The 24,821-nt window shown below is 39.5% G+C and overlaps 5 protein-coding genes across 5 annotated transcripts; 3 read left to right on the top strand and 2 right to left on the bottom strand.

Annotated features, from left to right (window-relative positions):
* The first annotated feature begins 1,224 nt into the window (after positions 1-1,224).
* Positions 1,225-3,203, top strand: LOC103977060 (probable WRKY transcription factor 31). The gene is made up of 4 exons (XM_009392470.3): positions 1,225-1,641; positions 1,718-2,194; positions 2,279-2,392; positions 2,463-3,203. The coding sequence occupies exons 1-4, from the start codon at positions 1,309-1,311 to the stop codon at positions 3,072-3,074; spliced, it is 1,536 nt and encodes a 511-aa protein (XP_009390745.2). The 5' UTR covers positions 1,225-1,308; the 3' UTR covers positions 3,075-3,203.
* Positions 3,204-6,094: 2,891 nt separating this feature from the next.
* On the bottom strand, positions 6,095-9,740 carry LOC135606838 (uncharacterized). Its single transcript, XM_065098137.1, has 3 exons — positions 9,044-9,740; positions 8,838-8,929; positions 6,095-6,454 (listed from the first exon to the last, which is right to left on the bottom strand). The coding sequence occupies exons 1-3, from the start codon at positions 9,503-9,505 to the stop codon at positions 6,448-6,450; spliced, it is 561 nt and encodes a 186-aa protein (XP_064954209.1). The 5' UTR covers positions 9,506-9,740; the 3' UTR covers positions 6,095-6,447.
* A 2,334-nt stretch (positions 9,741-12,074) lies between these two features.
* On the top strand, positions 12,075-13,649 carry MCN5 (CEN-like protein 2). The gene is made up of 4 exons (XM_009392472.2): positions 12,075-12,338; positions 12,433-12,494; positions 12,655-12,695; positions 12,884-13,649. Exons 1-4 carry the CDS (start codon positions 12,138-12,140, stop codon positions 13,099-13,101), a joined length of 522 nt encoding a protein of 173 aa, XP_009390747.2. The 5' UTR covers positions 12,075-12,137; the 3' UTR covers positions 13,102-13,649.
* A 2,912-nt stretch (positions 13,650-16,561) lies between these two features.
* LOC103977064 (IQ domain-containing protein IQM3) lies at positions 16,562-20,706 on the top strand. Its single transcript, XM_018823036.2, is given in 10 exon segments — positions 16,562-16,781; positions 16,871-16,985; positions 17,116-17,181; positions 17,737-17,825; positions 18,690-18,777; positions 19,229-19,375; positions 19,502-19,594; positions 19,899-20,000; positions 20,115-20,486; positions 20,488-20,706. Coding segments are annotated over 10 exon segments (1,311 nt in total). The 5' UTR covers positions 16,562-16,602; the 3' UTR covers positions 20,548-20,706.
* A 2,333-nt stretch (positions 20,707-23,039) lies between these two features.
* On the bottom strand, positions 23,040-24,558 carry LOC135606836 (uncharacterized). The gene has a single exon (XM_065098136.1). The coding sequence runs from the start codon at positions 24,152-24,154 to the stop codon at positions 23,210-23,212; it is 945 nt and encodes a 314-aa protein (XP_064954208.1). The 5' UTR covers positions 24,155-24,558; the 3' UTR covers positions 23,040-23,209.
* Between the last annotated feature and the right edge of the window lie 263 nt (positions 24,559-24,821).

The raw sequence follows: 24,821 nt of genomic DNA, 5'->3' as shown, positions 1-24,821 counted from the left end.
CATGACATATAAGGAAAATATTTTTCTATTAATATAGTTAGCACTCTATAATCAATGATGACGATAATGAAATTAACATTATAAAGGGAAGAAGGTCTTTTTGGTAAAGTTTTTTGGATAAAGATACGAGAGAATTTTTTCTTCAAACAAAAATCTTATAGGATGAAGCTTCAAGACTCGAGTCGATCGGGTCGATTATAAACTCTTCTAACTAATCGAATACAAAGAGGTTAATTAATTTTTTTTTATAATTAATAGATATTCATAATTAAAATTTAATTATATTTATAATATATTTTACCTAAATAATATCATATAATCTAACAAATTTCTGCGGGACCTGAGTTTTTTATTCATGTTTCATATCTATATATTTTTATGACAAAGTTAACGACCATCACATTCTGTTTTGACTTTTCCCCGTGGGAACGGCCGGGCTCACGCAACATTGCTATCATCATAGTCAAAGTCTTTGACCCATGCACCCATTGGTGGCGTAGCATTCAAGAGATGATAATAATGCAGGCAGGTGTCTGTGAGGAAGTCTGAACCGATTCATAGAAGAAATCCATCCACCATCAAATCAAACTCTTTCCTCAGAAAGAGTCAATAGAAGAGCCAGAAAACACTGTGTGAGCTTTGCAGATGATGATGATAAGATGGCAACAAATGGCGTTCCTCAGAGTTCCCCTCGCCCCGCCGCAGCCTTCGCTGTTGTCTCCACCGCCTCCGCCCCGCCCTTCGACGTGACTGCTCCATCAGGGTCAAACAAGTGGAACATTCGAGATCTCCTGTTTCGCCCCAGACAGGGTCTCACCTTCACGAGAACCACCAGAGTTGCTGTCTCACCGTAGGGTCCAGCATTCCCCTGAGGGGGCCGTCCCTGCTTCCTGTCCTTTCCATCGCACGGCAAGACGAAGTACAGGAAGTCAACGCTTTGACACATACTCCCGTTCAACCAAAAGCGGTGACATGGACGCAAGTGGCCGCCGCATTGAAGCGGTCCCCGATCGAGCGTTGACTCCCGAAACCGTTTGGAATGCCTCCTTGTCTTTTGATGCGGCCCGTCTCTCTTACCTTCTTATGATTGCAGAGAACTGCGGGCCCAACTGTCGGATCTGACGCACAGCCTGATGTCATTGCAGCTCCGCCCGCGGCCCCTCCTGTTCTTATTGCCTTCCCCCGTCTCTCCGGACCAAGAATTCGGGCCTACGACGCTCGTCTCCTCCGCCTCGGTTTCCATCCTCCTCTTCCTGCTGCTCAACCTTCACTTCGTCTCGTTTGATTCGATCCACCAATAGCCATTTCATGACACAGAGTTACATGGATAGAAGGGGTGGTGGTGCAGGAGTGCTCACCTTGGACACGTCGGCGCCTCTCTTCCTTGCTTCGTCCTCGAACTACGTCGGCACCGGTGGTGGTGTTTTGAAGCGCAAACAGCCAACGGACTCCAGCGACCATCACTTGGGCACCGGTGCGATCGAGTTCCCGATCAGCCTAAACGCCCGGTCGCATGCCGAGATGGCGGAGGAGGCGCTGAGCAGCAATCCGGCCGTTGCGGATGAGAAGAAGAAGAATACCAATGAAACAAGCATGGTAGAGCAGGTCGATGATGAAGATGACAAAGAAGGCAGGAACGAGGTCAGGATTGTGTTGCCATCTGATTCATTTTACCTTTTTCTTTCGTGCAATGAACCAAATGGGGTGCTCGATTCAGCTGGCAGCCATGCAAGCAGAGCTGGCGCGCATGAACGAGGAGAACCAGAAGCTGAGGTTACTGCTGAGCCAAGTGAGTGCCAGTTACAGCGCCCTCGAGATGCATCTGGCCACCCTGACGCGACAGGGGCACCAACGGAACAACGAAAGCTGGAAGGCACGCGAGGTAATCGAGGTTATGGGTGCAACGGTTGACGCCATGAATCGCGACCGGGAACGAGTCATCTTCCCCAGGCACTTCATGGAACTGGGTCCGGCCGCGGAGGAGGACAAGCCGTCGAATTCATCGACTGCCAGCCCCGGACGTTCGTCACCGCCACCGGACAATCTTCTGTACAAGAATGATGAGAACCTTGACCCAAGTTGGAACACTAACAAAGCTCTCAAGTTCACCCCCACAAAGACTGCCGAGCAGACGCCACTGGCCACCATGAGGAAAGCTCGCGTTTCTGTTCGAGCTCGATCTGAGTTGACCATGGTAATTAAGTTCATTGCATTTTGTACTGATCTGTACCTTCGATTACAGTTACCGATCTGCTGAGCGAAGCTAACGGTGTTGTAGATTGCGGATGGATGTCACTGGAGGAAGTACGGGCAGAAGATCGCCAAGGGAAACCCATGCCCGAGAGCTTACTACCGATGCACCATGGCTACCGGTTGTCCTGTCCGCAAGCAAGTAAGCGCTTATTACTCGTGGTCTCGTCTATGGTGATTCCGACTGATCCCCTGCTTGCTTCTTCGATCAGGTGCAGAGGTGCGCCGACGATCGTTCGATCCTGATAACGACCTACGAGGGGAATCACAACCATCCCCTCCCACCGGCCGCCATGGCGATGAAGTCGACCACCTCGGCTGCGGCGTCGATGCTCCTCTCCGGGTCGATGACCAGCACCGATGGGCTGATGAACTCGAACTTCCTAGCCAGCACCGTTCTCCCGTGCTCGTCGAGCATGGCCACCGTATCAGCGTCCGCTCCCTTCCCGACCGTCACCTTGGATCTCACACAAGATCCGAATCCTTTACTGTCCAAAAGGCCACCTGCCGCCCAATTCCACTTCCCCTTCCCCAGCGGCGGTGCTCCGCCTCAACCACAGTCCCTGCCGCATGTCCATGGCCAAAAGCTACTCAACCAGTCGGCATTCTCGGAGTTCCAAACGTCGCCGCAGATGGCCGCCTCCCAGTTACCGCAGCAAAGGGCACAACCGGTCGTGCCGCCGTCACTGACGGAGGCGGTGAGCGCCGCGACGGCAGCCATAACGGCCGACCCAAACTTCGCCGCCGCGCTGGCCGATGCCATCAAGTCCGTCATCGGCGGTGGCCATCGGCCGCCCGTCAACAGCAGCGATAACATTATGTAACAACAGATTCAACTATGCGCATACATTACAACTTTTTTCTTTGGATTTTTGGGTTCTTTTTGTTATTTTTACTCCGTTCAACCATACAATTGAGTGCATGTGAATCAAAGATCGTATCTTCTTTGTTTCCAGTGGAATAAAGACAACCCCTTGATTTTTTTGACTTATTTTTATTAGCAAAGATATTATTTAAACAATAAATAGTGATAAGATTAATATCTTGATAATATGTTATAATGATTTTAAATCATAAAATTTATAATAATATATTATCATAATTATATTAATATCTTAATATCAACCGTGTGATCATAAATATTTTTATATATTATTGATTGAAAAAAATTATGTAATTATTATATTTTATAATCTCTTTGCATATAAACTCATACATAATATCATTAAAAATTTAAGTTAGTCATTTCTGGTATTAAAGTCATAATTGCTCCAAGGAGTTTTTTTTTTATCTTCTCTTTTACTATTGTTGTTTTATATCTCATTTTTCATCGAGATAGTATTACAATTTCTATTGTGTTTTATGCTCTAACAAGCCTATCTTTCTTGTAAGCTGCATTGGGTCTTTTCTTCTTGACTCTTCGATATGATCGGTAATATCTCTTTAATTAGCCACTTATCTCACACCATTCCTAACTTCTTTACTTATGAAAATACTCTTATATGTATTAACATTATAATCTAAGCTCTTCTCAAACTCATGCTCATAAATTATACCTCTTTGTGTATTTAATTTTATTATCTTTTAATCAGTTATAATGTTATGGGTTATGTAGATGATATTATCACTTGCCCTCCACAAAGAGAGAATAATATTGAAGTTGTTAATCATAAACATACTTTTTTGGATTTATCAACATCATCTTCGTAGAAGTGCTATCACATCTTATAAGATGTGATACAAACTTGCAACAATGTATGTTAACCAATCTTATGGTCGTCTCATGCAACTTCGAGAAACTCTCTTTAAGCTCTCTAAGAGTATAATATTTATTTTTAACTATATATAGGCTATCAAAACATTAAGCAAATGTACTTGCTATGTCTAACGCACCTCTTGATGATAAAGAAATTATTTTTCACATATTAAATAGTCTTGGTTCATATTACAAGGAGATATTAGCTACGTTTCGTGTCATATTGTGATAATCCTATATTTGTTAAAGAATTTCATGATTAGCTTTCTAACTATAAAGCTTATCTTAAGCAAGAGTTACCATCTTCTGATGTTGTTTCTATTACAGTTAATTTTGTTAACGAAGCTAATACTAGCAATAAAGGTAAAATCCACGACTAGCAAAATAATTATCCAAACTATCATTTTGGAGGCAACATGTAACAATATCATAATAAAAGTATCAACAAATCTAAGCAATAATTCAATAACAAAGTTACCCATCAAATATGTGACATGCAAGGCCATGCTACTAAAAAATGTCATTACTTGTAAGTTGTTATTTCATGAATGTTTCAACCTTTATACCGTATCACTTATTTATTTTCATTACCATTGCAACATGCTCACTTTGCCGTTTCATCTTTTCAACTTTTATTGGTTAGTTGATTATAGAGCTTCTTATTGTGTCACGTCTGACTTAAATAATTTATCATTTCATTTAGATTATGATAGTTCAGTCGATGGTAAATGCCTCAAAATAAATCGTACTGGTTCTACAAACTTTTTTTCTTTCTCTCAAAATCATTTTTTACTCTATGATGTTTTTTGTATTCCTGATATGAAGAACCTAATATCTATCTCTAAATTATGTTCCTCTAATAATTTTTTTATTGAATTCTTACATTCTTCATTTATTGTGAAAGATCTGGGGCACTATTAAAGCACAATTTGTTGTGAAAGATCTCAATATAGGGGTTGAATAGAGATGGAATTTATGAGTGGTTCACTCGTTCGGACATTGTATATGTAGTAAATAAATTATTTTAATTTATGCACAAGTTTACTTTCAACTATTGGACAATCATTAAACGCGGGTACTTAAAGGATACTATTAATAATGTTTTATTTCTCCGATAAGACTCCTCTTGCTTCATATATTTTCGGATGTCGATTGGACAGATAATAAGGATAATAGACATATACTAGTGTTTATATTGTATTTTTTTTTATCACAATCCAATCTCTTAGAGTTTCAAGAAACAATACTTTGTTACAAGATCGGAGGCTGAATATCAAATGGTTGCTTCTATAATTATTGAGCTTTCTTGGATTCAATTATTGCTATGTGAATTATTTGTCAATCCTCTATTTATATATTGTGGCAATATCGGGACTATATCTTTGTGTTAATCTTAGATTTTACTCTTAAACAAAAACAAATAGTTATCAATTTTTATTTTATTTGTGATAAAATTCAAAATGATGAGTCACATGTCTCTAGTGTTGTATCTTTTAATTAACATGTAGATGCTATTACCAAACCTTTGCCTCTCGAGCAATGCCTTATACTTGGGTCAAAATCGACAATGATAAGAGCACCATCTTACTATGACATATTAGGAAGGATATTATTGAGAAAAATATATCATCATAAGATTATCATGATCCACTCAATATCTTGATGACACATGATAATGATTCTAAATCATGAAAATTATAATAATATATTATCATAATTCTATCAATAATGAGGATCAAGATCTCAATATGATTTTCTACATTATAAAATAATTTAGATAAATAATTTATATTTATTTTTGATTGAAAAAAATTATATAATTATCATATTTTTGTAATCTCTTATTATGTATATAAATTCATATACGCTATCCATAAAAAAAATAATTTGTTTCAGTTTTCTCCTCTCTTCTTTTAACGATGGATCTTCTCTGTTGGTGGTACGTATACCATCGGATGGATAAGGACAAAGGGGAGACGTGGAATGATACCTTCAGTCTTTTCATTGTTTCTACTCTCTGTCCTCTATGGTTGCAGGGTAAGGATCGAGTCCATGCACACAGAAAAGCAAGCATAGAAGCAGCAACAAAAGAGCAACATTACCATTCCTGATTCATATCAAGTTGACACATGAATCTGTGCAGAACAAACAAATCATTAGATGAACAAAATATGACCATGTTTTAATCAATTTTACAAACATGTGAAAGAACCCGATGTTGTTATACACAAGAACACAAATTATAGGGCCTCACAAAGACCAACAAAAATGGAAGAAGCAGCAGCAGCAGCAGCAGCTAATGCTGCACAACATCAGCATTCCATGATCACCATTGTCCACAACTTCAACCTCACAAACTCTTAAAAGCATTCAGAATCCAAACAGCAAACTCTTGAAAGCATTCAGATTGCTCTCCGTTTTAGTTTCTCCTCTTGTCATCTTCATGTTCTGCCACAGGGTCAAATTGGAGAACCATAATAAGGTGAATGACAAGAACATGATGATGTGTCACATAAAGGGATGCAATTTGTGGTGCAAAACAGTGATAAACAACAAATTTATCAACAGGCAGGGTAGAAAAATGGCAATTAGAACAAGTTCAATCTCTGATGAGAAAACAGAATCAAAGATGAAAATCCGTAGAAATATATATAAACAAGGAACAAAATTTGCTGGTAGAACAACAACACATCAGGACAGGGGATGTGAAATCATTGAGACCAGTGGAGATCCCACCGATCTATGAACTTTCAAGTAATAAATTACACTAGATGTCAACCATAGATTCCCACCAGAGAAATTACTATTGAAACCAAGAATATTTAGCCTAATCATAATAAGAAGTAGCTATCTTGGGACTTCAAACATTAGAAACATGGTTTGTGGTTCCAATTTTAATGTGAAGATTGGCCCTTTTTGCTTGCTGGACCAAAAGTTTTAATGTCGGTTGGCTCTAAGCTCTTAGTTCTGATGGTTTCAAGTTAATGTTAGCAGTCCCAGTTTATCAGGCTGAAAAAATAAGAACACGAATTAATTAGAGACAAAACAACACATAATCTACATTTCATTGTGGTAAAAAAAAGATATGCTGTCCAGAAAATTTGGGTTGAATAGTTTATGAAGTTGGCATCAAGCTGAAGCTCTAGAAATATAATAAACATGCATAAAAAATGTTGTTTGAGCTAATTTTGTTGAATAGTTTAGGTGATGGTATCAAGCAGAAGCTCCAGCAATTGAATAAACATGCATCATATCTGCATGAGTGTTTTAAGTATGGATTCAAACTGCAATCTATTATCTACTAGTCTTTTACCTATGGATTCAAACTGCAATCTAACATCTATGTCTTTTGAACATGGGTTTAAACTGCAGTCTTCGGCTGTTAATAATGATATATGAACAGAAAAAAAACCCAAAAGAAAGCAAATAAAAGGAGATTATCCTACCTTGTGTGTTCTTTTATTCTCAATCCTTTTTAATTTAGGTGACTTTTGAACCAATTGTCAACGCAAGCAATAAGTCAATTCTGACCTGAAATCTCAAGGCCAAATGAATTTTGATCAATGTCTCTACGGTGCCATTGTCAAACTCTCATCCTCCAGCAAACCATGTAAAACAAACAAATCAGATCATACATTTGTTAGGGTTTCCTTTGGAACATCTCTTTGGCGAGTGTAAAGTGTAATGAATCTTTAAGTACACTGTATGGCAACCTGCACATCTCATCACACTAAGATGCCATCTGTGTTACCACACAGTTTTTAGTGTCCATAAGAAACTGAGCATTATAGTCCCTGTGGTGCTCATACTTGTGGTCCAAATAGAAATAAGTTTAGCAACATAAGGAGAGTTTTAATTAACACACATCATTGCAGTAGGTATTGTTGCTTATTTTGGGCTAATAATGATGCCTTCAATACATACTGAAGCATATTTGGTTTGCAAGCATCATTATGAGAAGTGCCAATTTGGTCAAAGAAACATCATGTATGCTCTTAATTCAGTCATTTCGACACTGCTAGTTGATGAATACCATATGTTGATCTTTAACTAGATTCTCTAAGGGTCTATTTAGATGCATTATGTTACAGAAAATGCAGGTCCAAAAGCTCAGAGCTTTAAAACCCAAAATCCAACTTCAGGATGGCATTTGTTGTTCAAAGTATAGCTAGCAAACTCTTGTGCCTACTCTTGACTCAGGTGCTTGTCCAGAAAATATCCTTTGTCAGCACATAAGAGCTTTGAAGATGCATATGGATCAACTTCTATGAAAATATAGCAGGAACCAGCTATTTTGTTGCAGAAAAGCCGGTTAACATAGACCAAAGAATCAAAAATTAAAATCACACAGAGTGGAAGAAACAAAAATTCATTGAAACAATGAATATGAAGTAATTATTGACCATTCTCGGGTAAGCAATAACAAGAAGAAAAGATGTTTTAATCAAGTTAATCTCCTAACTTTATATGAATCAGATAATACCAAATCAAGACAGGTATAAACAGAGCAAGTGTACCAAGCAAAATTTGAATATCTTTAGCAGTTGGTCTCCTTCCTCATCTGTCTCAAAGTGTCTCTTCTAATTCCTTGTGAAATCTCATCTCATTCTTATTATTCTAGGCTTTGCCCTAAACCCTTTCTACCTTCATTAATCCTCATAGACTATGCTTAAGATGAAAAGATCAAGACAAACTTGATGAACCAATTGTAGATGACAAGCAATTTCACAAACACTTTCCAGTAAGTATATTTTACTCTGTCAGGATAAATAAAATGCTGTGTTCATGTAAATTAAAAGATTAATATGATTTGTTTTCATGATTCGCTGACCTCATGTTTCCTCTGGATCCTGTAAGAAGATCAAATAATCCACAACAATTCCACCAAGTAGCTCGGCGCTCTAGGAGTGTCGCTGAGACCACCTGATGCATGAATCCAATCATTCCTCTTCAGAATTAGCACATAATGTCGGCGAAACTAATATAAACAATATACAAATGATAACAGGAAGGGAAGCTCCGCATGTCGGTACTCGCCTCAGAGTCCCCTGTCTCACGGCATAGCTCGGTGCTGTCACGAGGCACTTGGCTCACCAAGCTGTTCAGGGCAGGAACTGATTCCTCTACCGTTTCAGATGACAAAGGTTCAGCTTCGATACAAGTGTTCGAGGTCTCAGCCACAGCATTGGCAACCTGCACGACCTCCTCATTCGCAGGAGGCGGTCCATCAGCAGGAACAACCGCCGCCGACGACGACAAATCCTCCAAGACGCCTGCTGCTGGAGCTTCGGGCTCCCGTTCCTCGGGTTGTTCCAACTCCAAGCTCACATCTTGGGCCTCTTGGGACACGGGTACGGCTGTCACCTCCTCCTCATCGATCACCTCCGCGACCACTTCTTGGGCCACTTCGGACGCAGGGACGGTTGCCCCCCCTTCCTCCTCCTCCTCCTCCTTGGCCAAGGTGGTCTTTTGATCTGGCGTACCTTCGGAGTCATCCATCGGAGTGATCGCCGCCTCTTCTCCGCCGCTGCCTGATGCGTTCTGTAGGGAGCGCAGAGACGAGCTAGGCGGAAGGGGAAAGAAGAGTATAAGGGCGGAGTAAGGTTAGTTGGGAAAACGGGGAGGTAGGGTGCGCGGCACGAACTCCTCCTCTTGCCACCTGACGTTATGATGGGAGATGGGCTGTTAGCTGGCGAGAACGTGGGTGGGGGTCGACGGGTCCCTGAGTGCTTTGAGGAAGGTGGGGTTGGGAAGCTAAGAGAGAGAGAGAGAGAGAGAGAGGAGTTGGGGCTTTACAGGGAGGAAGAACATATGGAGGAAGTGGAAAGTGGAAGACGAAGATATCATGCACGAGGGTACGTCCATCATGCTTTCCACCATTGCCATCCGCTTCATTGTGATGGTGTTATGGGACGGTTTTTGTCCTTTTCGAATTTATCAAACATAATTCTCATTTTTTTTTTCTGTAAATAAAATCATATAATTAATATTTTCTTTCACTTTGAATTTGCATTAAAAAAAAGTGATTTCAAATTTTCTTTCGAAAATTAAGGATTTTATATACTTGAAACTTTTCTTAATCCATATATAATGTTTTTTCAATCTATATATTTTTAATTTCAAATTCCACACAACCAGCAGATATATGCATACATACTCTCATAATTTAACTCTTTTGACTACACAGATGTTGAAACCATAAACCAATTTTTATCTCACACATTATTATTTTATCTTGCTTTCATAGTAATTATATTTCGTTGAAAGATATCTTTTTCTCTTCGATAATTAATTTACTTTTTATAAAAAAAAAAAATAGTAAATCTTATGATAAATTATCAAAGATTTTATTCTTTTATTTTTCTACTATAAAAAGACACATGAATTTTTTTATTTATTTAAATTATTTTTATTGTGTTGATGGTTAAGACACCCGCTCAGATACCTAGCTTTTGATTGGAGATTGGTGGGGCCATGCGGGGCCTGACTAGATTAACTAGTCGGGACAGTAGCCGCAAGACTCGAGTTAGTCGGGAAACCACTTCCGCGTCGGATCCGATGTGACGATGGGACTGTCGTCTTATCCAATCATCAGAAGAGTAGTAAAATGGGTAAGTTTAAAGAAGCAGGAGTCTTTGTGAGCAAATAACGCGTCGGATACGGATGCGGTTCGAGCGAGAGGACCCGCTTACGCGTCGGATCCGAATGCGGTTCGCAATGGACTCGGCGGTGTCGGCTCTCTCTATAAGTAGTAATACCAACCCCCCTCTCTTCCCCTTCTGCAACTTCCCATTTCGTGACAGTAAAGGAAGAAGGGAATAATGCAAGAAAGAGAAGCTGTACTGGAGTAAGCGTCGAGCTGACAGCACTGCAAGCAGTGCTGTGGATCTCTTTATGTTGTACGAAGAGGTAGAGTACCAAAAGCAATCCGTAAGATCTGTAGCCATGGACACAAGACCATATCTAGGCTTCACTTCTGGCTCTAAAGCCACTCCACTTGCAGGCTGCAAGAACCTCGATAGTTTAATGCACAATCTCAGCAAAGGATAAGAGCATGGCTCATTGGATGCGAAACATGATTCTGTACCATCACAAAGTACTTTGCTCAACCAGTTATGGAAACCAATACCCTTTTTTGATGCATCAAGGACCATGGGATCTCTTTACTCTGGATTGACATGCTCAGCACTAGAAGGCCACTTTGTGGAGTGGAGTCCCTTTATGCCTTTATCATGACAATGGTGGGACTCATCCACCATTGGAGGGGGCGAGTCTGCTTGCGGCAGTGCAGCTCTGGGAGGTTCCTGCAACACCCAACTCACTAGTCCTTCCTTTTTTCCTTGGATGAAATAGGTGCGAATTTGTAGGTTGCAGATTTGGAAGTCCAAATATTTTGTGCTCGATAAAGTGGAGAAACATGATAGACATGTTGAGCCCCCTAATCACCACACTTTTAAGAAGAACGATACGTAGAGAAGAATCACAATTTACTTAGTGATCCTCCACGAGTTTCTGCTCGATGGTGCATCTTCCATCATCAAATGTTGACCGTCAGGCGCTCGAGATAGTTGGGAAACTAAACATCAGTCATAAATAGTATTCATGTGATAAGTGTCTCTATAAAACTTGGTGAGGTGAAAAACCCATAGTGTCGATCTCCAATAATTTGAGAAGGTACACAAGACAGTAGGATGAAGAAGTGGTCATCGACTCTAACAGTTCATTTCCCGCTCTGGATATACAGCAAGAAGATCGTTCCATGTCTTTTACATAGGAACAGTGTTCTAGCTAGATTCTAATAGTTTTGTCCCCGAATCTTTTCCTCCCCTTGTTGGAAACTCACAAAATAAATAGTGCACCGTGTCGGATCAGAGTAGGTTGGCAGACACCACAGGACAAAGCTATTCAGAGTACGCATCTGAGAAGTGTATCTGGACGTATATTTTGTGTCACCAAGGTGGCCCATCCTACACAGCTTTGCAACGGGCCAAGTGCGCCATGGTATGGCAATCCAAATCTGGGAATTTTTGCCTATAAATAGACAGTATCACTTCCATTCCCCAGTCAGAAGCCTTTCTCCCTCTCAGACACACAGCTCCTAGTTGGTGGCCAGAAGACTCTGCTTGTAGGTATGTCCAGGTTGATAGATCCTCTAGTTGTTGGGAGGGTGATTGGGGAAGTCCTGGACTCCTTCAACCCCAGCGTGAAGATGTTGGTCACATACAACTCCAACAAGCTGGTCTTCAATGGCCATGAACTCTACCCCTCTGCAGTCGCGTCAAAGCCTAGAGTCGAGGTCCAGGGTGGCGACATGAGGTCCTTCTTCACACTGGTATGCTTTCCAGCTCAAGACTCCATCTCACTGACCAACCTTGTTGAAGAGATCAATTGGCATCTGCGGGACTAACCTCGTGCCACGACTCCAGGTCATGACAGATCCAGATGCACCAGGGCCAAGCGATCCATATCTCAGGGAGCACCTGCATTGGTAAATGATCTCCAAATCCCATTCCTCACGTTGGTGGATGAAGATGAAACGCGATCATGAGTTGTGAATTATGACCATATGTAGTTTCTGGTTAGATATGCAGGCGTGCATGCGTAGTATGAGACATGCTTTATACTCATTTGGTATTTGCCTCTCACAGGATCGTGACTGACATCCCAGGCACCACGGATGCTTCTTTCGGTGGGTCCCTTCTCCTTCCCTTTTAGAGAGAGAATCCATTGATCTTGAGAACGATTCCTCTGTGTCAGCCACGCATGTACACCGTCAATAGTTCCATCACCAGCACTCACGACTAATACGAGCAGCAACCACAATTTATAATCGTTACATCTTCTACTACAACGTGATGCTTTTGATGGTGTCGGCAGGAAGGGAGATGGTGAGCTACGAAAGCCCACGTCCAAACATCGGCATCCACAGGTTCGTCTTTGTTCTCTTCAAGCAACAGCGACGGCAGGCCGTGTCGCCGCCGTCCTCCAGGGATTACTTCAGCACGCGCCGGTTCGCGGAGGAGAACGACCTCGGCCTCCCGGTCGCCGCCGTCTTCTTCAACTCTCAGAGGGAGACAGCTGCCCGGAGGCGTTGAACGATACATGCACATGTACACGTCTACGTTATCCAACGAAGGCCTTGTGCTGTGGCGCCAAGTATGGATATATCCATGTGTACCCTCTTCCCCATCCCATCATTCTCTCTCTGTTGTCAGGTGTAATGTTCTTGTCCATCTTCAGTTCAATCCACACCTCTGTTCTTACTGCAAGCTTCGCTGTGTGGGTGATGTGTGATTCAGAACGAGGCTGACCGAGAGCAGTTCGCGAGTTGAATCTGCCATCTGGTACCGGAGAAAAGAAGAGATATGGTTCGATACGTGTCTGCTCCAAGGGGGAGAAATGGTACGAGCGCAGTGGCCATGGCTTCTGTGCCCCGGTGGATGCACTCGGCCATGGCGCTTTGCGGATCAATTTGGGAGGTGCTCTTTTCAGCACTTCTGCGACCTCCGTACTGCTTTTCACTTTTCTCTGTCATGGAGCTATCCGGCGGATGCGTTAAATCCGACGGTAGCGAGGGTGATCCGAGTAGAGACGAAGGGACTTCCTTCTCCCTGTTATCATTAATATATTGTACGTGTTTCCGTGTGACAGAATTAGGTCGACAAGTTGTACGGGAAGAATCAAATCATGAGATCGTGATATCTACACAATTTTTTCTACCAACAACATCTCTCCCTACATGCCTAGATCGAGCTAAAAAAAAGTGTACCCAACTGTTGGTCTTCGAGCCTGTTCATGACAAGCAATTAGAGTTCGACTCCTTCGTGTTCGTAACAGTAGGGCGAGCTTTAGGTGCAGTATTGATGATGACCTCTGCAGGGTAAATATCCGTGTTCTTACTTAATTAACCCTAATTATATCAGCAGAGAAAGAAAGACATAGCAAACAGTCCACAAGCACGACCATCGAATGAGGAGAAGAAACCATGATGACTGATCTTTATGTTCTTCTGCTATGCCGCCCTTGGTATCATCTAATTATCATTGGTTTCTCGGAAGCCTCCTCTATTATGTGTTTCTGACATCCGAGATGCCATCTTTCTTCTCATTCTACTGCTAAGACACATCTGAATGATTTATCGTGTGGATAACGTATTATTCTTCGTAGAACTATTACTGCTTGTAATCCTTATCTTATTATCTTAATGCTTGTTTACTTTTAATATATCTAAATTCATTTTTTTTTTTTTTTTCATATAAGATAAAGAAGACTATTTCCAGGTCATAAATGATAGAGAAGACTCACATTAAGAGAAGAAGACCGCGTCAATGTTGAGAACAACACGTCATCTTAATGATGTATGTAGATTGGAAGCAATTGATACCGCCACACATTTAGATGGAAAAGACCGAGTCAATGTTGACAAGTCAAAATGTCAATTTCATTGACTTGGAACGATTCAACGGAGTCAACTGTTTTTGTCAGATTCTGCATACCCATTTAGTCTATATTTGTCCACAGAACCAAAGAATTCTTCGATTAATTTATTTCATTTTTAATATCAGTTCAATATCAATAAAAAATGTACCCTTTAATATTATTAAAAATGAAATACAAAATAAATATTGAACACTCTCGAGTTATATATATGATTCGATATCAATGTCATGAGAATTTCATAGATAATCCAAGAGTGAGACATGAAATTTGTCCTTCATGGAATAAATTTCCTCCACGAGACAATGACATATTCTTTAAATTAAAATTTAAAAGTAATTTTTTTATACAACTGGAAAACATATAGATATATTAATATAATAACATTTTCAAAAACAATATCTATCACATCAACAACTGGTTTTAGTCCAATAATCCCTCTTCCATTCTCATCCAACATTTATTGAAATTTTATGATATCCATTTTTGTTTTCAAAACCCAAGTAAATAATGAAAAGAAACAAGAAACAAAATGAGGAATCTGATCATGAAGAAGAAGGAAGAAAAATGATAAATTAAATAATCAATAAAATTAATTAAAAATACTTTATGTATTCAATTTTTTTAACTCAAGTTTTCTATTGGTGAAATTAGGGGTAATCAGTAAATCTAGAGTTAAAAAACCACATATATATATATATATATATATATATATATATATATAATAATAATAATAATAATAATAATAATAATAATAATTTCTTTAGAAAATACTCATATTTTGAGTATTTCTCAATTGGTACCCCTAATTTACTTTTTTCTTAAATGGTATCACTATTTTGATTACTATAATAAAAACACTGTAAAACCTATATAAAATATTATAAATAATCTAAATAGATTTCTAACCTCAATCACACTAATTACAAGACTAAAAATATGATAGTATAATTGCCTATGAACAATAACAATCAAAGGAATATGATATGATGTCATTTACAGTGTTTCTCAATAACATTCATTCATTCAATATATTAATAAAGTACTATAAATATTATTTTAAAATATTTCAAACGAGTCAATTGAAACACACTATAATAGTTGAAAACTGATAAAAAAATGAAAAAAAAACATCCTTGTAGGATAGGAATTTGACTAAGATGTCAGTCAAACGTATACGCAACGTTACCTCATATCCCCATATATATATATATATCTAATTTATCATCAAAGCTTAAATCTCTCTTTTTATTCTGCCCAATAGCACCATCCATTGCAAAAGAGATATATTTATTCCTCATGGCTTTAGAGTCACAAATCATCATTCGTTTATGTGGTCCAATTAGATTCGTTAATCATCCTCAAGTCCACATCCATTTCAACTTTGAATATATATTTATTTTTTGTAAATACTTTGAATAATTAATTGTAGCTACACAAATATCTTAAATTCTAAACCTAATTAACATCTACACTTTCTTTCTTCACTTTAAGAATAGAAATACTCTATAGTGGTAGTAGTAGCAGAAACATTAATAATAAAAAAATATTTTTTATTATTATTTCTTCTCAAAAAGGTATTTTGAACTTTTTTTAGGATAGCTCCTCTTTACCTTTTCAAATGATATATATATATATATATATATATATATACACACACATGAATTTAAAGCTACATGAAAAAATTAAAATTTTTATAATAATTTTTTTTATAACTAGTCAAAATCATCCAAACTCTTTTATAAATTACTTTTTTTAAAATATTAAAATTTATGATAAGATTAATAATTAAGATATATGGGATGGACACTAATTAGAACTCCATTACACTTTTATCGAATAAAATAATATTATTTTTTATTAATAAAAAATATTATAACTAGGTGATATCTTCCCTGATAAATTAACAAAATAAAAGGATCTAAATTTAAGATTAAGTAAAAGACAATAATTTATGTTATTATTTATTTTATTATATATACAATTATACCTGTATATTAATATTAATATTAATATTTGTATTTTATTGTTCTTAAAAATTATAAATAAATAAATAAATAAATAAATAAATAAATAATTATTACCACTCTCCATTTATGCCTCTATCGTTCGGTCGATATGAGAAGGTGGAGATCGTCTCACAGACATTCCCCCGCCCCATGGAGCCCCCGGTGGAGGTCGGTGCTCCGGCTGAGGCCGTCGGCAACAGCCTCTCCCCGAACTCGCTGGTCGCTCAGTGGTCCGAGTCCGCGGCCGCCACGAAGCTTCAGACGGTCTACCGCAGCTATCGAACCCGACGCAGGCTGGCCGACTCCGCGGTCGTAGCCGAAGAGCTCTGGTTTGTCGCCTCTCTTGGCGTCCTGATTGATCTTTAGATGTACGGTGTTTTCACTTGTTTTGCTTGTGTGGTTGGGGCGTATACGGAAGGTGGCAGGTGATGGACTTCGCTCGACTCAACCACAGCACCGTGTCGTTCTTCGACCACATGAAGCAGGAGACGCCCGTCTCGCGCTGGAATCGTGTTAGATTGAATGCTTCGAAGGCTCGTTACTCCTCTTGCTTTCTTTCTTTCTTTCTTTTCATCTTTACTTTTTAAATATTCTGGTAATAAGCAAATCAAAACCAATTCTTTGGTTGATTGATCAAGGGTTGGTATTTTTGGTGAACTACAGGTTGGTCAAGGATCATCCAAGGACGCCAAAGCTCTGGAGCTGGCTTTTCAGCACTGGATTGAAGCTGTAAGTACACATGTTTCTTTTGCTTGCGGTTTTCTTACCGTTCTTGATTTGCTACAGGTTTATACCTCTAGTCAAAAGGTCTCTCTTTTTTTTGGATTGATGAAAAGTCATAGGTCATAACTACCTTTTTCTTTGTTTGTTCCCGTTCCAACTCTGGGCTTTTACAAAGTACGCAAGTTTCTTTACTGTTCTTGATTTGCTACGGGAGGTTTGCATTTCTAGTCAAAAGTTATATTTTTGTTTATCAGAGAAAATTCATAGGGTCAGTAAACCGATCTTTTTTTGCTTTTGACTTTTACTATGTTTTTGTTCCTACTCTGTTTGTGTGGCAAATTCCCAAGTTGTCAATAACTTAGCTGGAAGACACTCTGGAACCTTAGTTCAGAATTAGGAATGACCTGTGTCTTGATTTATCAATTTTGATACAAGTTTTTGTGCCTGATTTGGTGTAGAGTCCTGAAACTCATGCTTGTAACTTGGATATGAAAATTGAGATCACACAAATAGATGAACTTTTTGTTATTTGTTTGCAATTTATTTATTTTTACATTTTAGATTGATCCGAGACATCGGTATGGACATAACTTGCATTTCTACTATGACGAATGGTGTAAAAGCAAAGCTGGGCAACCTTTCTTCTATTGGTAAGCACTAAAACCCATCTACTTAGTTCAGGGCCATGGTTTTTCTCTTTCATGGAATCTTGTTTTGTTTTGATGCCATCTTTAGAAGTGAATTCAAATCCAGTGGAAATGGTAATGATAAAATATTCTATAACTTCGAAGATAAAAGTTTTGATATGATGCACAGGATCTGGATGATATTTGTGATACAACCACGAAGCTGGTTAATCATTATAAAGTAGAGAATTTTTCATAATTTTTCATTCATTTTCCTTTGTGTTAGCAAAGGCCTTGGTTGCATGTGATCCAAAGAAAGCATGCTGTAAAATATAAGCACAGAAATATTTTGACAACTGCTCCAACTAATAATCCATGCCTTTAACAGTCTTTGCGGTTCATATTGTCATTCAAGGAGCACTTGTACAATTTTTGGTCATGTTGAAGGGATGTTCTTCAGAAATGATTTAGTTGTGATGTTTTGAGCTAAGCTCTGCATACAATTTTTGAAACAGATTGCCCTCAAGGTTTGGATGCCACTTTCCGACATAAGTTACCGAATTTTAGAGCTCACATTTTATTTGGAAATGAATCCATGTGCTAAAGGCTTTGATCCAACATTGGCAAGAATGTCCTATCAAGGAGAGAATGATATGCATCTGGGTTAGCATTTAGATGGGAAGTGCATGCAGGTACATAAATATTGAATGGTGGTTAGTGGAGAGTTTTACATATCCAGCGCTATTATGAATCAAACGGTGATGAGAGTGAAGCCCGTGATTAGCCATGTTAATTGCAAAGTAGTTGATTCAAGTAGTGAGCTACTTTATATAGTGAAAAAAATCACTATTTTTTTATTAAAACAATAATCTTCTGACATTCATGTAGGCTGGATATTGGTGATGGAAGAGAGTTGGATCTTAAAGATTGCCCAAGGTCAATTCTTTGTACGCAATATGTCAAGTATCTTAGTCCTGTAAGATCTCTTTCCTTTTCTATCACTTTAATTCTTTAACATGAGTTAAAATAGGATACAACATCTTTTCAAGGTGACATAAAGACTGCCAACTTTATAATTGCTTTACTAATTCTGATTGATGCAAGATCTTATAAACCATAGTCATACTAAATCTGTAGATTAGTTTAGAGCACTCTACCATTACCTCCTGTGGATGGGTGGATAAGTTGATGAAAGAAACTTCTCTTGTGGAAAAAATAAATGGCAGGGATGTTCCTCCACTTCTTAGAGTACAACATGCACATTTTTCTGAAGATTTTAAAAGATGCATAATTTTATCAACTTGTTATTGCTTGTGATGGAAAACATAAGCACCTTATTTCAATTATGAAAGATATCTTTTAGCCATTTTTCTTTCTTTATGGGACAACAGCTCCAGATTGTCAACTCAGTGTCTCACTTTCTGTAGCAAGAGCGGGGGCACTATGAATATGTTCTGATGGACGGTAAAGTTGTCCATAGACATTCTGGAGTGCTTCTTGATACCACTTCAGCAACTAAAGGAGCAAAATGGATTTTTGTCATGAGCACAACCAAGGTCTTGTATGCTGGCCAGGTAGGTGGTATTAAACTCATAGGATTTCCCCCCTGCATTCGTAGTTGGATTAGTAGTAATGCATTGGTTGCATTATCCTTCTTGTTGCTTACTTTAAATTCAATAACTATCTGTTCTTATGTTTAGAAGAAGAAAGGAATCTTTCACCATTCCAGCTTCCTCGCTGGAGGAGCTACCATAGCAGCTGGAAGGTTCACTGCTGAAAAGGGGATACTCAAGGTAGCATATACAAACACTCGGACAATGAACTTCAAATTTTATCCAGCATGTTCTGCCTTGGTAGAGATTCGGCATATAAAAACCCTTTTGCTTTTCTTAGGTACTTTGACAATATGTTTCATAGTTCTAGAACTTGGTTGAACGCCTGAATGAGTCTGTTCCAATTTGCTAAGATTCATATTGCCGAGATCCTTTCAATTATCAACAGAATCTGATAAATGTAGATAAGACTGTTCAAGTGGATCACTCACTTGATTGCTTTGTGTTATGAGCCTTTTCTTTTATAAGGTTGGCTGGTTTGCAGTGCATTTGGGCCTACAGTGGACATTACCGACCTACCGAGGATAATTTTAACTACTTCTTGAGCTTCCTTGAACAAAATGGGGTTAATCTGAATGAAACTCAGGTACATTGCAATACCTTTTCAAAGTAGTGTTGCAGCAATGACTATTGAGGAACTGATGGGTTATTCTCAGAAGAGTCTTGCTAATATTTTCTTTCTATCTGAATTAATCCTCAGATACTATCATCATCAAATGAAGATTACTATGATGACACAAATCCAACTCAACTAGAAAAGGTGATTGAAGCTATGGAAGTTTCTAAAACTCCATGGCCACTTCTACCTACAGAGATCACAGCTACAGAACCAAGTGTGGCATCTCAAGGCACTGGCACTCTTCAAGTTGAATATAAAAGAAACTTGTCTGGCGGCCTCAAAAGTCCAATACCAGAGGTGCCGGAGAAAGTAATACTGGAAAGGATCGATTCAAAGAGGAAAACGCGTTCATATCAGTTGGGGCATCAGCTTTCTAACAAATGGTGCAGTGGGGCTGGTCCAAGAATTGGTTGTGTTGCGGATTATCCATTGCAGGTCAGACTACAAGCCCTCAGAGTTTGTAAATCTTTCAGCTAGAGTGACTACCCCATCCAAAATCCTCATGGCTGCCTGATGTGCATTTGTCATGTCAAGAAAACTGGTGATTCAAAGAAGACTGAAAATCTGTGTTAGTGTATGCAATGCGATAGATACATAGCATACTCATCCTTGAATTGTTTTGAGACAAATACTGGCAGTTAATCCACAAGATCAATGAATGATTTTAGTTTGACATGGCTTCTAAACGTATTAGCTCTTTTCAATGTATCTGATCTGATTATGTAATATATTATCTGTATATGTTGAGATGTTTTAAAAAATTTAGAGGAGTATGTGTTCAAATATAAAGTATGTAGCATATTTGATATGGTCAATATTTCGAACCAATCAGGATTTTAAATGTATTTTTGTGTTATTCACTCTGTAAACCAAAGAGAGATCACTCATCCCATCAGCATAAGATTGGCAGAACAAAGAATGCCCAAACAAAAGCAGTATTCCTTTCTTGATCACCCCACCATCAACACATACACCAACATATTCCAGCAACCTCTGGACTCATCTAACTGAAGACTCCTGGAATCAGAACCTTTTTATCTTCACACAGGCTGAGACATCTATACCCCAAGTTGCACATGAACAAAGGATAAAGCCTTGCCACCTGAGCTATCAATGTTTCCTTTATTGATTTGCCTAACTAGTTTACTTTCCTATTCTTCTCCTGCCTTTGTCGTTGAAGTTTTAATTCGATGAATTTGAGACAGTACTTTTTTTGTCTTCTTTTGATCTTCATCTAACACATGAATATTTTCTCCACACTAACTGGCAACAAAAGAAATCCTTTTCCTTGCTACTCATGTGAAACTATAAATTGGAACATTTTGAGTGCGCCCTCTTTTTAAGGTTCCAACAACTATCTCCATCATAAGGGATTTCTCTTTAGGTGATAGAAAGTGGTATTAAGATGCCAAAAATTTCAATCAGCAGGACTGCATGCAATATGATACTTGTATTACTTTAGGACTCACACTGAAGTTGAAACTGAATGTTTTTGATGAATTGGAGATGATTTTGATTATTTCAATGAGCATCATAATAGTGTTGTTATATAGTTAATTTGGAAACTTTTTCTTCAGTCTGTCCAAATTATGTTCTAATTTGGTAGCTAAGTCAATTGTATATGAAAAGATATGGTTGATTCTCCCTGGACTATGGAAAGATTCTACTAAAAAGAAACAAAATAAGCTAAAATAAACCAAAGAGGTAATTGCAAGTTATTTAAGCCAGATATTTTGTTTCTTTTGTTGATAGCAGAACAATCTGAATGCTGTGTATAGTTTGTTTCTTTCAATGGGAGCAATTCAGTGAACATGTTTATCTCAATCTCTCTAATTTTTCACAAGAGAATAATACATCAACATAAAAATGTTATGGAACAGAGAGATCTGAAAAGCTTATGATGCCAACCAAGTCTATGTATTAGCCTCTTAAAGACACAGTTCATCTCACTGTATATGTCCTGGAGACAAGAATCAATCGATTGATTAGGTGTCTCACGAGGTGCATGTGAGAAACTAGTAGCAACATTAATCATATCAGCTGAAGAAAGAGACATGTCCTCCTGGTCATGGATGTAAAGAGATTATTCACATTCTGCTACCTTTCTCTAAAGTGAAGGAATGTCTCACACATATTTTGTCCATCTCTTGTTGCAACAGTTGGCTGCTTATCCCTCATAGTTCAAGCAATTTGAATTCCATTGAAGTGGTAGTAATAGTAGTAGTAGTAGTATGAGTAGTAGTAGTAGGTTGAAGGAAATCCTACTCTCATTCACAGCAAGTTGGTTGTTTAAAGAAAAAAGATGACATTATGCATACTTTCTGATGTGAAACACAGGACACAAAATCACAGATGAATAATAGTTAAGAGAAATTAAGTGCCACTATAGATCATAAAAAGGAATTATGAGAAACTTATCTTCCACTGTAAATCTATTTGAAAGAGTTCAGAGGGCATCCATGTGTGAGACATGAAAATTGATGCAAAGACTAAAATATTAGCCATGTTGGGTTTGACCCATGATTTAATAACATAAGATTTTGGATTGAATCATTATTATCAAATTTCATGTATGCTTGTTGATCTAAAAATATTAATATAAGGAGGCATGTTAATCATGCTTCCACTGAAGCCACCTTCTGAGTTGTTGGTGGATGGTATGAAGCAAACTAGGAATTAGACTATCTGAAAAAGAAGCTAAGGAAAGGTTGAAGTTGTTTTCTCTTTTACATCTCAACTTCCAATATGGTGTAATAATACAAAGTGATCATAAGGAGGTTTTAGTTACTCAAGAAAATGTGGCAGTAATTGCCAATATTTTAAAGGGCAATTGTGCTGCTATTCATGGAGCATTTCCTCATCCATAGCTCATGAATGCATGGGCCAATCTCCATGTCAATCAAAGAAGAAGAAGAAGAAGTTTTATCTCTATGATGATCAATTGATGGATAATTTTCAGATAATGTATAAATCTGGATTGTATGATCAACAAGAAAGAAGGGAAGAGACAATCAACTCCATCGATCTATTAATTCACATTTCTGAAACTTGGATCAACAAAGAACCACCACTCCAAACAAATCGGTGACTGATCCTCCCAAACATAGCAGAAAGAAGAAGCAGGAGGAGGAGGAGGAGGAGGAGACACAAACTAGGAGAAGAAAGCAACATCAGACTCAGCCCTTGAAGGCTTGTATCAGCAGGGAGAAGCGAGAGGTGCCCTGCTCCTTGTGCAGCATCTCCTCCAGCCACAGCCTGCTATCCAACGTGCTCCGCGCCCGGAACATGAACACGGCGCTGCCGGAGGAGCTGCTGAACCACCAGTCGTGCACGTCCCACATCATGTCCACCGGCGACCCGTCGACGAAGATGGTGTGGTTCCCCCGGAAGTTCCACCGGAGGCTCCTCACGTGCACCACCTTCTTCTTGTCCACCGATACCGACAGCTCCGAGTCCCTGCTGTCCCATCCGTCTCCCTTGCACTTGATGGTGATCTCGTGGTCGCTCCCGTCGTCGCGGAACCGAGCTCTTGTGGAGTGAATCGCGTGGCCGATGACCTGTTCTCGCCGGCTAATCATCGAGAATTCGGCGACCGGAAGCGTCTCCTCCGACATTCTCATGTAGTCTTTGCTCATGTCTCCAAGCAACAGCGCGAACTCCGAGTTCACCACCATCACGACGTAGAAACCATCGCTAGGCTCAGGACCAGACCCGTACTTAGCTGAAGAGATGTCCCAGTGCACTGCGACGACGAAGTCCCCGGCGATGCAAGTCCTGCTGCCCTTCTTCTTCCTCAGTGGTAGCTCATGAACCATGGGGTTCGACGGGTCGTCGTCGACGCCGACGGATAGCGTGGGGCTGACGTGCCCCTTGGACCAGGTGACCCTGATGAGGAGCTCCTGCTGCGCGGAGAGCCTCGTCCGGTAGACGCAGGTCACAGCGCTGAGAACAGAGGTGGCGTTGTCGATCACGGAGGAGTTGCCGCTGCTGCTGCTCCCGGAGCAGGAGGTGTCGGAGACTTTAACTGCGTGCTCACCGAAGCACGAGGCCAAGTCTTTCATGGCTGGAAGGACGAAAAGATGGTTACGAGGCAGGAGGCTCGTCTTCGTTCTGCCCACCATTCTTGTTCCTGGAGTGGCATGCCAGATTTTACAGCTCAAAAGGCAACGACAGGAGGGGAGTTGAATCTCTTATATGGAAAGCATGACAGGTTAGTGGAAAGGAGGGGAAGGGAAGAATAATCTTCGCCTTGCTGAGCTCTTTCCTCTTGCTTTCTATGGCCACTTCAGTTGGAATCGAATTGATACCGGACTTGATCTCTTGATCTCATCTCAATCCCTCCCCCCCCCCCTTCCCTTTTCTTGCACAGTGAACCTCACGTCGTACAGCAACAGGCAGAATTATACTTTGCTTAGAAGATAAAACTGCATAATGCTATGCGAGAGAACAGTAAAGAGTGAGTTAATCATAAGGATCTCAAAAGATCTTGCTTGCGTATAGTTAGACAAAGGAACTGTAGAGCCACCAACCCCAACTCGGCACGCAGGACAAAGAGACAACGAGGACCAAGTCCTGCACCCACCGGAAGTTTGCAACCTGCTTAGAATGATAAAGCTTTGTCATGTTGCGTGGGGAATCTGATTTGCCATGGGTTGGCAGCGACTACAACCTAAGAAGCGAAAGGTCCCCGGGAGTGGATCCGCACGCAGGAACTCACATATCTGCCAGCGTTTTCTTTGGGGTGCGGTCAACGTCGAGGCTCACTGTTCCCCTCGCTTGCGTTGCAGC

Source organism: Musa acuminata, chromosome BXJ2-3 (assembly GCF_036884655.1).
Source record: "Musa acuminata AAA Group cultivar baxijiao chromosome BXJ2-3, Cavendish_Baxijiao_AAA, whole genome shotgun sequence".
NCBI classification, from domain to species: Eukaryota; Viridiplantae; Streptophyta; class Magnoliopsida; order Zingiberales; family Musaceae; genus Musa; species Musa acuminata.
Note: the sequence above shows the minus strand (reverse complement) of the source record. Positions and strands in the feature narration are given on the sequence as shown.

Bases quoted from the DNA above. Each gene is read 5' to 3' on its own strand.
- LOC135606836 (XM_065098136.1), bottom strand. From the start codon at position 24,154: ATGGTGGGCAGAACGAAGACGAGCCTCCTGCCTCGTAACCATCTTTTC.
- LOC135606838 (XM_065098137.1), bottom strand. From the start codon at position 9,505: ATGGATGACTCCGAAGGTACGCCAGATCAAAAGACCACCTTGGCCAAG. The intron at 8,930-9,043 runs GCGAGTACCGAC...TTCATGCATCAG, and splicing joins GTGAGACAGGGGACTCTGAG to GTGGTCTCAGCGACACTCCT.
- MCN5 (XM_009392472.2), top strand. From the start codon at position 12,138: ATGTCCAGGTTGATAGATCCTCTAGTTGTTGGGAGGGTGATTGGGGAA. The intron at 12,495-12,654 runs GTAAATGATCTC...TGCCTCTCACAG, and splicing joins CTCAGGGAGCACCTGCATTG to GATCGTGACTGACATCCCAG. The intron at 12,696-12,883 runs GTGGGTCCCTTC...TGGTGTCGGCAG, and splicing joins CACCACGGATGCTTCTTTCG to GAAGGGAGATGGTGAGCTAC.
- LOC103977060 (XM_009392470.3), top strand. From the start codon at position 1,309: ATGACACAGAGTTACATGGATAGAAGGGGTGGTGGTGCAGGAGTGCTC. The intron at 2,195-2,278 runs GTAATTAAGTTC...ACGGTGTTGTAG, and splicing joins CTCGATCTGAGTTGACCATG to ATTGCGGATGGATGTCACTG. The intron at 2,393-2,462 runs GTAAGCGCTTAT...TTCTTCGATCAG, and splicing joins GTTGTCCTGTCCGCAAGCAA to GTGCAGAGGTGCGCCGACGA.